We start from the raw sequence: 14697 nt of genomic DNA on the forward strand, positions 1-14697 counted from the left end.
AAAGTGAAACTAAACTGCAGACAATACCGTGAGATAGAAGGAAGAGAGTGTCTTAAATATAGAGTGTGGCGAAACAGCGGAGAGCACTTAGAGCGAGAAGAGTGTGTGTGTGGGGGGGGGGGGGGGGGTGTGTGTGTAAGACTTCTGATGTTCAGGTACGAGACGAAACAAAAGAAAAAAAAAACTGGGTAAAAGTTTTAGAGCAGAAAGCATCAACGTAACTACGGCGACCAGTGGGACCAGTACACAGCCCCTCCCACAAGTATTCAGAGGTGGAAGGTAATGGAGTAAAAGTCGTACTAGTATCAGAACGAGATACTCATTTGAACAAGTATCACCAGGTCTGGACCAGGTCTGGACCAGGTCTAAACCAGGTCTGAACCAGGACTGAACCAGGTCTGAACCAGGTCTAATTCAGGTCTAAACCAGGTCTAAAACAGGTCTGAACCAGGACTGAACCAGGTCTAAAACAGGACTAAACCAGGTCTGAACCAGGTCTAAACCAGGTCTGAACCAGGTCTAATTCAGGTCTGAACCAGGTCTGAACCAGGTCTAAAACATGTCTAAACTAGGACTAAACCAGGATGAAACCAGGACGAAACCAGGTCTGAATCAGGTCTAAATCAGGTCTGAACCAGGTCTAAATCAGGTCTAAACCAGGTCTGAACCAGGTCTAAATCAGGTCTGAACTAGGTCTAAAACAGGTCTAAACCAAGACTGAACCAGGTCTGAACCAGGAGTAAACCAGGTCTGAATCAGGTCTAAATCAGGTCTGAACTAGGTCTAAAACAGGTCTAAACCAAGACTGAACCAGGTCTGAACCAGGACTAAACCAGGTCTAAACAAGGTCGTAAGTATTGTACTTAATTACCGGTAGACTGATTATGTATCTCTACCTGAAGTAAAATTTACAGTGGATACTTTTTACTTTTACTTCAGTACATTTGAGAGCAGTATCTGTACTTTCTACTCCACTACATTTTTGAACAGAACTGAAAAGTAAAAAGTACTTTTCATATAATTTGAGGAGTTATTTTTATCACATTCATGTTTCTTTCTGACTAAAGTTTTCGAGTTCAAGCTTCGACTTTTAACAAACAAAAATAAACAGAAGAAAATTCAGAAGAAAAAAAATTTTGTATTGTTACTGTTACTTTTTTATTTACACTTTAACAAATGAATGACACTTGTGTGAAATACTTTTACTTTTTACTCTTATAGTACATATTTAAACATGTACTCAAATACTTTTACTTTTTACTCTTATAGTACATATTTAAACAGGTACTCAAATACTTTTACTTAAGTAGATTTTTTTCATGTGATACTTTTACTTGAGTAACTTTTTACCCTCTGTTTTTGTACTTTTACTTAAGTAACAAAACTGAGTACTTCATCCACCACTGCAAGCATTAGTGACACTATTAAGTAATACTTCTGTCACTACCATTATTACTACCACATAACTTTCAGTCATACTAAAAAAGTAAAAAGTATTTAGTGTTACTACTGCTACTAATCAAGATCCTTTGGTGTTAACAAATACCTTTCCTATTTTGAGAGGAAGACTAAAGTACTCCTATTACTACTACTACAACCACAACATCCGGCATCAAGTGTATGTACTGTACTGTTACCATCACAGTACACATGATTAGCTAAATACTTCATACTCCTACTGCGCCTAAAGTTAATGATGTCCACTATTACAAATATTCAAATTAGAACCACCATTATTATCATAGTACTGGTCAGTGATGGAAAGTAGAGAAGTAAAAGTAGTAAAGTACAGTATTTAAGTAAAATTAATTAGGTCCATGTACTTTATTTGAGTACATTTTACAGTGGATACTTTTCACGTTTACTTAACTCCATTTGAGAGCAGTATCTGAAAGGAACAGGACCGAAAAGTTAGAGTATTTTTTATTATTTTCAGAGTCCTGCTGAAAAGAAGTATTTATTTTTAAAACGAGTATAACCTGAGCAAACAAAAATACGAAAACATAAAGAAAAAATATCAATTGAAGTATTAATATTATTCCTGTTAAACAAAATTCAGCACAAATTTGTATCAAAATCATTATATTTTAACATAGTATAACACTTTAAAATAAGAGAAAAATACTTAAAAATAACAGGTACTTTAATACTTTTACTTAAGCAGATTTTTCCATGCGATACTTTAACTTTTACTTGAGTATTATTTAGCTCTAGTATCTGTACTTTTACTTCCCTAACAAAACCGTGTACTCCTTCCACCACTGCTAGAGTTGTGACACTATGTTGCAGTACCCACACACGTTTTATGAGTAAAAAGTACTGCGTCGCTCTTCATTTCTGCAGACGACCGACACAGGAAGTACTGAAGGGGCTTTTTTACAGTTGCATTTTTTTTTTTTTTTTTTTTTGTGAACCACATTTACATGTCATGGGCCTGAGAGAAAGTCCTCACTTCCTTGTTTTATCTGTCGCTGGCAGACACATAAATATCTTCAGTACTTTATAAAGTTATTGGTGTGAGCCGTCGCCATGTATTTGTGAGTGTTTTTCCAAGGTAAGTACGATCTTTTTATCACCTGACAATGAAAGATGTACAGTGTGACCTTAAGGGGAGAAAGGGAAAGTATTTTGGGAGTCGTGTTTTACTGCGTCCTGGTACTGTGTTTGGAGCCGATACAGTAACAAAGGTTTTATTCGTCCAGGTATTCGGTTATTAAATTACTACGATGAATAATTGATGGAGTACGGGCCAGTGAGAGACAGTTACGTGGTTTTCATATCAGACGGAAGAACAACTCAAAGGTCATCCACTTCTCACAGGTTTTATTTTGCAGAGGAGCATCGTTCGTAATTATAAATGTACTTAGTATCTTATAAAACATGTAGTATAAATATATTTCAATCCTACTTGTCTCGTGTTTTTTATTTCCGTCTAAGTGACTGATAACACGTGGCTGATGTCGACGCCGATTGTGGTTATTTCCCCCAAATTCTGCCATTTAAAAAGCGAGAATGACTAAAAGTACTACTATTACTACTAAAACTACTACAAAAGACATCAAGTATATGTACTGCACACAAGTAAAAGTCATTAGCCAAATGTTCACACTACTGTTTGCGCTTTACGTTAACGATGTCCGCTATTACCACCATTATTAGCGTAGTAGAGTACACACACAAAGTACACACATAGGTAAAAGTACTGAATAAAAGTACTCCTATTACTGGTACTACAGCTACTACAACGGACATCAATTATATGTACTGTGAGTAAAAGTCATTAGCCAAATAATTAACGATGTCCCCTATAACAACCATTATTAGCGTAGTAGCGGTATTACACTGTGCTAAAAGTACACACATGGGTAAAAGTACTGAATAAAAGTACTTCTATTACTACTACTACAGCTACTACAACCGACATCAAGTATATGTACTGTACACGAGTAAAAGTCATTAGCCAAATAATTAACGATGTCCCCTATAACCACCATTATTAGCGTAGTAGCGGTATGACACTATGCTAAAAGTACACACATAGGTAAAAGTATTGATTAAAAGTACTCCTATTACTGGTACTACAGCTACTACAACGGACATCAAGTATATGTACTGTACACGAGTAAAAGTCATTAGCCAAATAATTAACGATGTCCCCTATAACCACCATTATTAGCGTAGTAGCGGTATTACACTATGCTAAAAGTACACACATAGGTAAAAGTATTGAGTAAAAGTACTTAAAAGTACTTCACTGCCATCATTCGTACTTGAACTTTAACCATAACTGATTTTCCAGACCTAGACTAACATGAACCAAAGCCAAGTCTGAAGTTTTCCCAGGCAGGATTATGTAGTAGAATGATACTGCTGGTTTCTTATGTGTACTTTAAATACTTTGTAGTTTTTGTAGTGTTATTTTAAACAGACAGTGCCTTCTGGTTTTCACGAGTCGCTCAGCTCTATTTATAGACGCCGACAGGAAACCGACATTAGTCAGTCGCCTAAGTCACTGTCGGTGGTTTCATAGGCCTACGTGATTCGACAAATAGTTCGATTAAAAAAATAAAAAAAGAGAGATATCTTAATTAGACTTGTGTTGTTGTACTCACTGGTTTACAAAGTTTTTACCGCATTTAATACACGTCTATATGGTTCAATCACATCCGTTATATTTCGCTTTAGTTCAATAATGTCACGTATCTTTGTTCGATACGCGATATTTTTAACGTAGCCCCGTAGAAAGAAATCCAGAGACGTGAAATCTGGTGAACGCGGAGCTACAGAATCGGTCCATCACTTCGAATCGAATGTTTCTGGAAATGTTTGACTAAAGAACTCACGAAAAAACACAGACTCCAGTGCGATTATGAACTTTTATAACCCCTAAGTACAAAAAAATGAACTAACTAACTAAAATATCGTATCATTTGGCTTTGTAATAACATGTTAAAACTGGACACTTCGCACGGGACGATATTGAAATTTTGAGTGACGATTATCATGAACAAAATAACTATGATTATATTTAACGATTACATCACGATAATGATTCAAGTTGTTAAGGATATGAATAATTATAACTTTAACAGAGAATATTATGGATAAACAGGGTCGTCAACTGAAATTTAGAGCCTCATATTGTTGCCCGTAAAACAAATTAATACGAAGAGGGTCCAATTCTGGGCCCCTAAGACGCTGGGGCCCCGGACAACAGACCCATTTGTCCCTCCTCTGTTTACGCCCCTGTTGATAAGTCGTTTTTTTTCTGCACGTTTTGGTGATATAAGGGCGATTACGATTGTATAAAACGCCCAAAAAATGATTACTTTCCACACTTTTATTGTTTGTTGTCCCATCCCTACGTACCACACGTTCTTTTTCTTATCCTGCAGCAGTATCGTTCTAACTGTCTTGTTTTATTTTACTTTCAGCATGGATCTTGTGTACTTGAACTCTACCAACATGTCAGTGGAGTCCAGCGCGACAGAGCAGGGCCCGAGGGAGTACCGCGTGGCAGGCGTCATCTTCTATTCCTTCATCTTCATCATCGGCGTCGTCGTAAATCTCACGGCCATCTCTGTGTTTGCGCTGACCACCAAGAAGAGGAACTCGGTTACCGTCTACATGATAAACGTAGCGCTCATGGACTTGCTCTTCATATTCGTGCTGCCCTTCAAAATAACGTACCACCATCTGGACTACTGGCCGTTCGGAGAGGTCCTCTGCAGGATCAGCGCGTCCCTGACCATCTTCTACCCGTGTATGGCGCTCTGGTTGTTCGCCCTCATCAGCGCGGATCGCTACATGGCTATAGTCCAGCCAAAACACGTCAAAGAACTGAGAAACGTCCCCAAAGCTGTAGTGGCCAGCGCTTGCGTGTGGCTCATGACCCTCGGCAGCACCTTACCTCTACTTTTCTCCACCGACGACCCCGATTCAAGTTCAAACTTCACCACGTGCGTCAAGATGGAGGACATCGTTTACCTTCGCAGAGAAAACCCCGTGAACTTCGTGCGTCTGGTGTTTTTCTTCTTGGTGCCCATTTGCGTCATGGTCGGGTGCTACGTGGTCATCGTGGACAACCTGATCCACGGGCGAACCTCGAAACTGAAGCCCAAAGTGAAGCAGAAGTCTGTGAGGATTATAGTTACGCTCATCGTACAAGTTTTGGTGTGCTTCGTGCCTTTCCATGTTTGCTTGGTTGTGCGGCTTTTGGAGACAGACGTTGGGGGGTTTCACATATGGGCTGTTTTCACCACTTGCTTAATGAGTCTCAGTACTGTTTTAGATATCATTCTTTATTATATAGTCTCCAAGCAGTTCCAGGACAGAGTAATAAGCGTCATTTTGTACAGAAACTATCTTCGCAGCGTTAGGAGGAAAAGTTTGCACACTCACACCGGCAGCATCCGATCACTGAGCAACTTAAACAGTGCGATGATTTGAAACCAGCTGTCAATCAAGACTCCCATAAGTCCTGTATACCAGAGGAAACAACAAATGGAACAGCGTTACAGCCAAGTGTGTTTCTTTTTTCTCGGTACACGGCTCATTATCAAAAGGATCAAAACTTGCAATTAATTTCCGAGATGTAATTTACACTCACAGTATGGGAGTGCTGCTGTTGTGGCAAAAACATCTGTGTTCAGAGCTGATTGACTCACCCTTGAGACTGGAGACGCTTCCTTGCTCCACAGACAAAAGCAGCGACTAAAACTGTGGCTCAGGTGTAATAGACACAAGGCAAAAATAACTTTCATAATTATTATGAACACAGCACGAGGCATCTATGTTTGTTTGCTCTGGTTAATATGTATAAACAATGAAAATGTTACACAGACACCTCAGGAAACAGGCTCAGGCTCTGCGGCTCTTTAAGGAGCCGTTTCCACGGCTCTTTAAGGGGCTCTTAGAGATTCAGAGGCGTGAGAAACATCTCACATGGTAATACTGTATTGTACTTTGCTGATTGTCTAAATGCTCGTGTGCTGTAAAGGTTAAACTCTGACCACATGGGCAGCAGATGCTGTAAAAGCTTTGGCCAATGGAGGGCAGCATGGCACAGTCTGAACACGAGAGCGCCTCAGTCTGGAGCTGAGGAGCTGAGGAGCTGAGGAGCGGAGTCTTCATGGCGCAAAGCCAGTTCCTCAGTTCAATTAGATGACTAACTTTCTAATCACAAACTTTTATATTTACGTACATTTTGTATTGAAAATAGGCGGCCTGATGGTTTGCAGAAGGGCTCGGGTCTTTTATGATCTGTTGTGAATTGTATTGATTGGATGTTAAATGATTTAGTCACTTGGAGTGCATTTACTGTAATATCCTCCAGAGACGACAAAGACGCCGAGCAGAGTCTTAAAAGAGGAAACAGAAGAGCACAACTCAGCTGAGTTTGTGCAAAAAACTAAGTTTAAATTTGTAGAAGTGAAACATCAAGAATAAATAAAGTAATGAATAAATCTTACTTAGGAAACAAATATATTTCCTGTTGTTATTTCATACGAAGAGTGAAATAAAACAAGAACAAATCAAACGTGTTGATTAGTCATCAGGATGTCTCCTCGTCATCACGCGGTGAACAGACTCAGGGCAGATGAGTAAATACTTTGTCCCACAGTAAATGATTCAAGTCTAGAATTAAGGCCCGTGCTGTGGTCGTGTACACTGTGCACCTGTCTGCAGACAGGACTAAGTCAGGGCGTAATGCTGCTCTGAAAAGGCCCTGATGCTACATTCCTGCGGAGCCCAGATGAGCTCATGTTGTACATTATAGAGTGTGTCTTCATATCCACATATGAGTGTGCTACACAGATCCTGTCTGTCAGAGGCATGTCCCTGCAGACCGCTGCATATCTGCTACACTCTATTCAATAAAGCCTGAGTCCAGCTACACATTTCCATTTTATATGGAATTCTGGGAAGCACAGTTCATCACATGATGATAGTTTTATTGGCTGCTGGACTACAAGTAGATTTATAACCAAAAGGTTAAAGGTCAAATGAAACATCAGAGGGTCGTCTATCTGTCCCACCTGTTCGACATCAAAGAAAAACCAGCACACTGCTCACAGTAACTGGCATTTAAAACAATTAAGTTCCCTGTCAAAGCCCTGTGATGAATTATCCGGAAGCTTTACCCGCTGTAATTCTAAATCTTCCCAACAAGTGCCTTTGTTGTAGAGAAATTAATGAAAACAAGATTGTCTTTCATAGAGCTGATCTAACAGCGCGACAGCCAGCTGCTACTCTTTGGGAATAAAACAGTCAGCATTAAACACAGCTCAGACAAAATACTTTTTTTCTTGCACTCGTGTGGAAAACAAATCAGGCGGCGAGCGCACTGGCCATCTGTTTTGTTATTTGATATGTGTGAATACATGTTGTAATGACTTTGTTTGTGAATCACTCTGCACGGCAGAACACACGAGAGCTCTCGAGGAGCTGGAGTGTTCAAAGCTAATCATATAATTGGACACAATAGTCGATGACAAATGGAGACGCTCGGAGCCAGCCAGCTGGGAAGTGAATATGTAATCATTGTAAAATCATATCATTTTTGCATATTTGAAGACAGCTTAATAGAGTTTGTGTGTCAGCACACTCTAAAGTGATGATCAGACGGAGCATCGCTGGATTTGTTTTCTAAATTGTGCTGCGCTGAAATCTTTATCATGATTAAAACAGCTTCTCCAGAGCTAATGTTTGTAATGTTTATACTCTTTATTTTCCTGTGGCTCACTGATGAATGCTCCAGTACGAGCCGGACACGGTGGCTCTTTGTACCAGTTGTGTAGAGCTCTCCAGAAAACTATTCCAAAATAACAAAATCAGCTTTTAGCACTTAAGTGTAAAGCAACAGATGAGTGTTTCAGTTTGGTCTGCTGCCTTGTTCTGTGGCCTTTTTCTTTGCTATTAGTCTTCATATTGTTCCCATTAGAGCGCATGCAGACATGAAAGAGCACCTATAATGTTATATAGATACTGTACAGTGTACACAGTATCCAGGCTGGGCCCCTGCTTCACTGTATGGCATTAGCTGCACGCAGCTGCCTACGTTTACATCATTTAGCGCTCCTCTCAGGGCGCTTTAATGCACTGAAGCTCTCCCCTGGTAAACTTTACAATAGGATGTTGAGGGATACTTCTGGACTGCCACAGGAAATGAAAGGCACATGTGTGCGGCTCTACCGGCGCAGCTCTGGTCCCCCCCGTGATGCCGAGCTTAAGGCCTGTACAATGAGACTAATGGATTCCTTTTGTGGGACAGAAATAGGTTAAGCACACGCGCTATTGTTCTTATCTGGTCTGTGTGCAACAATACGTCCAGTAAGGAAGGCACGAGCTATGCAAATCTTCACAGCTTCACAGAGGTAATCTTTTCCTTGGGCAATTGCAATCTAGCCCCACATTGTCTTCTGTCTCCATTAAAAGGAGATAATCTAGTGCAAGTGTTTCGAATGGTACTACAGTGGCTCCAATTGACCCAGCAGTTAGCAGCCAGCACAAGGAACTCTGGGAAATGTATGGCCTTGATTACAGCTGTGTGTCTATTTTAGCAGATTGTTTGGTTTCCGATTCGCACACAGACACAGCCAGCCGCCATTAGCACGTATAAATAATGTACGGTCCATCTACTCCCTCCTCCCTTTCCCCTTCTCGCTCAGATAAAATGCCATCACTGGAAACCTTGGACTGCTCACGATCTCCACAGATTTGGAGAAGATTTATTTTGGTTGGGTTTTTTTGACAGCGTTCCACAACATGCGTCTGGGATTGTGTTTAATTGTGCTACTTAGAGGACAAGAGTAGAGCTTCTCACCAGGAACTCTGCCAGATTTTGAATCATTTTGTCTCGCTGCAACTCCGTCATTGTCCAGATATAGAAATCCTGCCACACCCGAAAAATAAATAAACCCATCTGCCACCTGTGGTTCTTCAAACGTGTGCACTCTATGGGTCCGTTTTATCTGAGGGAGTTACTGCAGCTCAGAGATGATAGAGCCTTTTCTCAGATTATGCAACAGCGCCCTCTGTCTGTCAGATCCTCTCAGTTTAAGACTACACTGAAAACCCACCTTTTCTCCCTGGCATTTAATATTAGCTACACAGAATATCTTGGTGTTTTATTGTTTTTTTCATACGTATCGTGTTATCTGAATATTTGTTTTTGTCAACTTTCATGAGAAGCACTTTGTTCAGCTGTAGTTTTTTAAAATATGCTCTACAAATAATAACTGAACAAATAATAATTGAGCTGAATTGAAAAGTATTGTGTCGTGTAATAACTTGTAAGTAACGGAGAAGCTGCGAACCGTTTTTTTGTCCAATCAGGCACATTGTTTGCTAAGACTCATGGGAAACATCTGCAACGACACAATATTTATGGGAGGAGACAGATGAGAACCATGTGGAAACAGCAGAAACTTTCCCAGACACTTGTTTCTGTGTCTTGGTACGTGGCACTTTAATATATCTATCTAAAACTGCGATCTTTCTAGATGACTAGCGCGTCTCAAACACGGCACGAAGCGCGACACACTAACGCTAACACGCATTATTAGCTATTTAAATGAATCAGTCAGGCCGTAGCGCACAAACCGTCCCATATACCACGCATATACAAGTGACAAGGAAAGATTTAAGCAGGCACAGCGGCTGCTTAAAATGTAAAATCATACTATTACAATATTTCACACAGGGTTCCTTTATCTCCGCCTAAACCTTTACACAACAGGGCTCTGAGCGGCGTGAGTGATATGATGGCAGCTAATGCTAATGCGCTCATTTCAGCTGATGTGCATTAAAAGAGAGCTGACTGACAAATTTAATGTAAAAGCCAGGTAGCGAGGGCGAGCGCCGTGTGCGGAGAGGGGCCTATACACGAGCGCGTCTGTGTGCACATCACGTCTCCTCTCCCTAAGCTCAATTACAGGATTGATACTCAGAGAGGAAACTTCATCATGTCGTACAGATGTCTTCACTGGAGGAAGAGGGACACGCCGCATGTTGTCGTTTAGCGTGACACGGGCGGCGTTCGTTCGAAACAAGACAAACCAGGAACAGTTGGGCAAAAGATTTGTTTCAAGAAAACTGGGTCACGGTCCAGTCTGAGTCACGCATATTTCCAGTTACATGAGACAATGCGAGAAAAAAGGTACAGTATGTAACTTTTCTGGTGGCGAAGCTACTGAACCTTTGTCCGTGATGTTAACCGCTTCGCTACGAATATCCCACAGTGTGCAAATAAACACATTTATTCAATTACACGTGTTTTATTGCTCAAACAAATCTTGAAAAACATAAAACAAACAGCGAGTAGGGTTGCATCTCCACAGATCTGACCCGTGACCCTGATGCCGCCTGTTTAACGCCATAATCTGAAACATTCTACGGATACAAACAGGTGATGAAGACTTCCTGAAAAAAGGAAAGTCTGAAAGTGCATTGGGGGGAAATGGTTGTTTTGCAGGACAAGGCCTTAGTCTCAGTGCATCTCTGTTGTACAACTGTTATTCGCTATATTTGTCCAAGTTTTTGATATTTTTTACATGTTAAACAGGTTTTAAACTGGTTGTCCATCAAAGTGAAAGTCCATTTTCTATATTTCCAGGCTTGGGAACGGCTATTATGGTTCCTTAAAACACTGAAACAAACTTGGAATACTAAATGTCTGTTTGTGATTCACTGAGATCAGCCGTATGAGACTCTAATTCAGGTACGATTTAGATGTTATTTATTAAGTTAATATAAGTTATGTTGAGGTGATTTTTGTTGTTCGCGTAGCAGAGCTGGGGCCGCACCCGGAGCCTCACCTGGAGCCGCACCGGGGCCGCACTCGGAGCTGCACCTGGAGCTCGGAAACGCCACAGAACTGAAGGAAACAGCAGCGATGGCGTGGTGCTGGTCCTCCAATAACTGCTCCGTTCCCAGGTCCTAAACGTTCCAGAACACTTCGGACAGCAGCAGCTCCAGCGGTTCGCTTTGGACCCCGAAAAAAGCCTCGCACCGGCCCCGAAAACAAGTCTTATATAATCTTCCTCAAGCCGCCTTAAGCCAAGAACTGAAGAGCGTCGTCCTTTAGTTACAGAGCTGAATCCGTCCGTTCGTTGTCCCATCACGTGTATTATTGGAGCACTTTAACTTCACCCGTCTTTAGGCAGCGAGGAAAGTGACACATCGGGAGGTTATGCCCATATTAGTAAGCCACATTAATCAGGCTCAAACTCACAAACTCCTCATTAAGAAGAAAAAGCTGTACCGAGTCTAATCTAAAATATCACCAACTTGAACTATTCATCTGAGCAAGACGATGTGAAACAATAACTTGCAAACAATAATAATGTGTGAGTGAGCTAGTCAGCCCCATCACAGTAAACATTTTTTACAACCCAGACAGCTCTATAAAGCGCTTTCGGCATCATTGGCCAGAGCCGTCATTAGTCAGGCCTTGTGTGTGAATCGAAATAAAACCACGGAGCTGGTCTCATATACTTTACACTGTTCCTCTCACACATGGAGAACACTCACAACAATAGCCACACTCTGCTTTAATTTGATTAGTTTTTGTCTTTGCAAATGCCAAGTCCTGTTTTGCCTCAAGAACATATCTCTTAATCACGTTCCATCCAGGCTGTGTCTTTCATCTCAATCTCACAGTCGTGGCTCCTGCCCAACTTTATTTAGCTATAAGGTAAAAGAGGGAAAAAAATAAAAGCAGACTCGCGCACACTTCCAACAGGGGAAATGCAATGACAAAAGCTCGGCTCTCATCTCTGTCACATGAAATGATGTTTGGTGTTTAGCGGCGTGCTACTGGGGTGTGTGTGCGTGTGCGTGTGCGTGTGTGTGTGTGTCTGCAGGGCTCAGATCCATGTTGTTTGGTTTGCTTCTTCCATTAAGAGAGCTGTAAAGCAGAGGGAACAGATGGCTGCTGGCCCGCTCTGTCCTGCATCCTCTCACAACTGCCACACTTCCTGTGCCGCCATTAATCTTCCCTCACTACTCCTGCAGCACAACTTTATTAAAACAACTCAAGAGAGAGCCAACAACAAGCACGGCGCAGCTGTCAGGAGCAAAAGACCCAACCATCCGTCCACACAAGAAGAGCACCGCATTTTGAGACGCCGACGTAAAACAACTGGAGGAAGGCTGCAGTGGGGCTTTGAAGCGCTCGCCGCCGTAGTCGTGGAGGAGGCACAGTAAATGCTCATTAGAACACAGCTGGATCTGCCGCCGGAGCCACTGTATGGGCGTGCTCCGTCAGACTTAAATATGGGAACCACCAGCTCCGCCTGCAGCGTACCACTGTTTGGGCTCAAAAGGAAGTGCTGCGGAACTATTAAGTTTGGCTCCGACATTTGAAAATTTGCACAGTCAAATAAAGGAACATTTTATAGTGGAGTCATTATGGTCACATTTCAACACAAAAAGAGTGGAACAGTTCAGTTATACCAGTGTTTTTTAAAATATTGTGCGTGTTTCACTGGTGTTACAGGCTCAGGGTCTGTTCAGTCCCTTATTTATTTATATTATTTTACTGTAGCTCAGTTGGTAGAGAGTTTGTCGACGGATCTAAAGGTTGGCGTTGACGTAAAGCGGCTTTGAGATCCTTGAAAGTGGAAAATCGCTATATAAAAATGTGACAGTTTACCATCTTTCTTTCGTCATATTTATTGCCTTTATTCTTGCTTTATAGTTGAGGCTTAGGAGTGGTTTAATATTCCACAGTACGGCATTATGCATTACAGGACGGATCTGTGGAGAGGCGGGTCTGTGCACAGTAAGAATTCATGTTTCTCACTGTATTTCTTTTAACATTATCTGGTCTGATCCAGGACAAAAGACAAAGTTCTGGTCTGATTGCTATTGTCTCCAGTTTCAGCCTTAACGACCCTATTCAACCTGTAATGGCGATCTATTGTTCTCTTTGTTACTGTTTGCTTTGGGTCTTTTACCATTAGAAAACCTGCAATTGGATAAAAGCAAAATTTATAACTTTAAAGCCTTACTGTGGAGCGTTTCTGGCAGGAACTTGGCGATCTCTGAACTCAAAACTCCTCATTTTCCGATTACGGTTTTGTAAAGTACCTGTTTGTAAAGTACCTGTTTGTAAAGTACTCGTTTGTGAAGTACCCGTCTCGCCTGGAACAAAGATTGGGATTTATATGACACTCAGCTCCAAAGTGTAAACGGGCAGCTCTCTATCAGAACCAGCAAATTGATCTGTTGAAGTTTGTGTTGGATCAGGCCAAATTGGGCAGGCTTCCCCAGGACATAGATCACCTGCTGTCACCTGACACTTTTGATAGATACTGACCACTGCAGACTGTGACCACCCCAACACCATGAGCGGCAGCCAAACCTTTTATCAAACTTGTTCAACTTTGAGACGTTTGACACCTCCCCCGTCCCGGACGAGCCCCCCTGTGTCCCACTATCTGCAAATGGACGCACGTTAGCCCCGGACACAGCTGCAGCCTGATCTTCATGGTTTAGTCCTGGTTTAGTGTTGGTTTAGTGTTGGTTTAGTCCTGGTTTAGTCCTGGTTTAGTCCTGGTTTAGTGTTGGTTTAGTCCTGGTTTAGTCCTGGTTTAGTCCTGGTTTAGTCCTGGTTTAGTGTTGGTTTAGTCCTGGTTTAGTCCTGGCTTAGTGTTGGTTTAGTCTTGGTTTTGTCCTGGTTTAGTCCTGGTTTAGTTCTGGTTCAGTCCTAGTTTAGTCCTGGTTTAGTCTTGGTTCAGTCCTGTTCTAGTCTTGCTTTAGTCCTGGTTTAGCTCTGGTTCAGTTCTGGTTCAGTCCTGGTTTAGTCCTGGTTTAGTCCTGGTTCAGTCCCGGTTTAGTCCTGCTTTAGTCCTGGTTTAGTTCTGGTTCAGTTCTGGTTCAGTCCTGGTTTAGTCCTGGTTTAGTTCTGGTTCAGTCCTGGTTTAGTCCTGGTTTAGTCCTGGTTTAGTCCTGGTTCAGTCCTGGTTTAGTTCTGGTTCAGTCCTGGTTCAGTCCTGGTTTAGTCCTGGTTTAGTTCTGGTTTAGTCCTGGTTTAGTCCTGGTTAAGTCCTGGTTTAGTCCTGGTTTAGTTCTGGTTCAGTCCTGGTTTAGTCCTGGTTTAGCTCTGGTTTAGTCCTGGTTCAGTCCTGGTTTAGTTCTGGTTCAGTCCTGGTTTAGTCCTGGTTCAGTCCTGGTTTAGTCCATGGGAGTGGA

The 14697-nt window shown here is 41.7% G+C and overlaps 1 protein-coding gene across 1 annotated transcript; it reads left to right on the forward strand.

The window, feature by feature from the left end:
- The first annotated feature begins 2423 nt into the window (after nt 1-2423).
- On the forward strand, nt 2424-6365 carry gpr18 (G protein-coupled receptor 18). The gene is made up of 2 exons (XM_033986954.2): nt 2424-2554; nt 4935-6365. The coding sequence occupies exon 2, from the start codon at nt 4936-4938 to the stop codon at nt 5947-5949; it is 1014 nt and encodes a 337-aa protein (XP_033842845.1). The 5' UTR covers nt 2424-2554; nt 4935; the 3' UTR covers nt 5950-6365.
- The last annotated feature ends 8332 nt before the right edge of the window (nt 6366-14697 follow it).

This window comes from Periophthalmus magnuspinnatus, chromosome 21 (assembly GCF_009829125.3).
Source record: "Periophthalmus magnuspinnatus isolate fPerMag1 chromosome 21, fPerMag1.2.pri, whole genome shotgun sequence".
Classification (NCBI taxonomy): Eukaryota; Metazoa; Chordata; class Actinopteri; order Gobiiformes; family Gobiidae; genus Periophthalmus; species Periophthalmus magnuspinnatus.